Consider the following 2,292-nt stretch of genomic DNA (forward strand, 5'->3'; position numbering starts at 1 on the left):
TAATTTTATAATAAAATTATATAGGTCGACCTATTAGTTTTAATACTCTCTTCAATAAATTTGTGTCTGATCTATTATTTAGGTTTAATAAATTTTTTGAAACTCAAATTCTATTATATTTATTACTAATGTCTATCCTAACTTGATCTATCATATAGACCAATTTACTAAACTTCTAGTAGATAGTCTAACTTGTTTTTATAACAAATAATAACTCAACTGTTTTTGTAGTATTACCTAATTATCTTCCACATATTATGTGTCATATTCTTCCCTTATTAACCTCTTATCCAATTTTCCTCTTAGACAAAACAGCTTACGATATGGCTGATGCAAAAGATTCTTTTATGGTGGATGTTAAACCTTCAAGAACTCCATTAACACAAATCTCAAACCAACAACATAGATCTCTATTCATGGTTCAAAACATCCTCAGAATCTTAGTCATTGTGTTTTCAGCAGCTTCAATTGCAGTCATGGTTACTAACAACCAAATCATTGTTCTCTTCACAATTCCATTTGAAGCCCATTTTTATTTCTCATCATCCCTCAAGTAAGACTCAATTTTTCTCAATTTTAACACCAACCCAGATTTTAATTCCATACATATATTATTTATATATAAAAAAAATTCATTGTTTCTCTTGTTTTCTCTGTTTCACAGATTCTTGGTTGCTGCAAATGGTGTAATCTGTGTGTTCTCTGTGTTTAGACTGATAATCAACTTTTTGCTAAGATCACAAGTATCCCATCGAAAAGACTACTATTTCTTCCTATTTGTTCTTGATATAGTAAGTTTAATCCTTCTCTTCTTCATTAATATCTGGAAAAGACTACTATTTCTTTTTATTTGAAAAAGAAACTGGATCTGAGACATTTTTCAGAATAAAACTGATGATTTTCGTCCCTCAAAGTTTTTGTTTTGATTAGTTTTGTCATTAGAAAATTGAAAAATGGGTTCAATTTTTTTTAAAAATAAGTTCAAATATTTTAAAAAATAAGTTCAAATTTTTTTAAAAATAAGTTCAAAGTAGTCCCTTAAATCTCAAATGTTGATTACTAGTCTTTTAATATTTTTATAACTAATTTTATTTATTTTACAAAAAGTAAACTAGTCAAGTAAAGAAAGATATATATTTAATTTTAATATCAAAAGGAGTTTTATATTTATATATCAATAACATAAGGATTTTTTATAATGTTAAGATATTGTATATCATTTATATTTTAATATTAATCATTTGTTAAGTTTTAAAGATACATTAGTAATAAAAATGTAATATTTATATATTATCATTATAAAAGTTTATGTAATATTTCTATTATTTATTTAGATTACTTTTTCAAGAGTTAATAATAATTAAATAATAATAGTGGATGAAAGAATAATAATGTATAAAAATTAGATAAATGTCGGTACATATATTTTTCTCTAATAATAAATAAATGATGTATGGGTAAAACTAAAAAAGGTCTTATTTATGGCATTTATTTTTACAGGTCATGACAGTGTTATTGATATCTGGTTGTGCAGCTGCAACAGCCGTTGGATACGTGGGACAGTTTGGAGAGAAACACGTAGGATGGTTACCAATATGTAACCATGTTGGTAAGTTTTGCAAAACAAATATGGTTTCTCTTTTACTTTCATATTTGGCTTTCTTTTCCAATTTTGGACTCACAATTTTCATTGCCTACAATTTCATGTTATCTTCTTCTAAGAATGAATCTGAATAGAGTCATAGATCAAAAGGATTTATAATTTATGAGCAATTATTATATATATGTAATGTATTTGTTGCAGAAATTTTTAGTTTTGTCTATGGTTGTTTAATTGTAATGTTAGAATACTGTGTACGACACCGTTGGAGTAGTAGTAGTTAATTTATAAATCATTATTATTATATATGATGTTTGCTAATGTCTCGGTTTCGACAAACGTTTTATTTAAAAAATATCTATGGACTATGAGGCTTCTCGTGTCCATTAAATACTAATTTAGGTTTGTTAGATACTATTATTTTTATTTTGGGTAATAAACTTAGCTAATGTATTATTAGCTTTTTTATAACTTTATTTGCGTCAGTTTATAAAAGAACTTACGATAAATTAAATAATATGTGAAATTACTACAATCACTTCGTTTTTTTACCTAAACAAATCACCCTTATTTATATTCATATATTATACTAACTACCAATGTATAAGAAATAAATGTGATATTTTAAACAAAAAAGTGATAAGTGTGTTAAATAAACTATGATATATTATGGAGACAAATTCAAATAGTAT

At 25.1% G+C, this 2,292-nt stretch overlaps 1 protein-coding gene across 1 annotated transcript; it reads left to right on the plus strand.

Annotated features, from left to right (window-relative positions):
• On the plus strand, positions 245-1,919 carry LOC109343531 (CASP-like protein 1F2). The gene is made up of 3 exons (XM_019581877.1): positions 245-553; positions 665-791; positions 1,501-1,919. Exons 1-3 carry the CDS (start codon positions 258-260, stop codon positions 1,735-1,737), a joined length of 660 nt encoding a protein of 219 aa, XP_019437422.1. The 5' UTR covers positions 245-257; the 3' UTR covers positions 1,738-1,919.

Source organism: Lupinus angustifolius, chromosome LG03 (assembly GCF_001865875.1).
Source record: "Lupinus angustifolius cultivar Tanjil chromosome LG03, LupAngTanjil_v1.0, whole genome shotgun sequence".
In the NCBI taxonomy this organism is placed as follows: Eukaryota; Viridiplantae; Streptophyta; class Magnoliopsida; order Fabales; family Fabaceae; genus Lupinus; species Lupinus angustifolius.

Excerpts from the sequence above, each read along its gene's own strand:
- LOC109343531 (XM_019581877.1), top strand. The coding sequence starts at position 258 with ATGTGTCATATTCTTCCCTTATTAACCTCTTATCCAATTTTCCTCTTA. Across the intron at positions 554-664 it reads TATTTCTCATCATCCCTCAA|ATTCTTGGTTGCTGCAAATG; the intron begins GTAAGACTCAAT and ends TCTGTTTCACAG. Across the intron at positions 792-1,500 it reads TCCTATTTGTTCTTGATATA|GTCATGACAGTGTTATTGAT; the intron begins GTAAGTTTAATC and ends TTATTTTTACAG.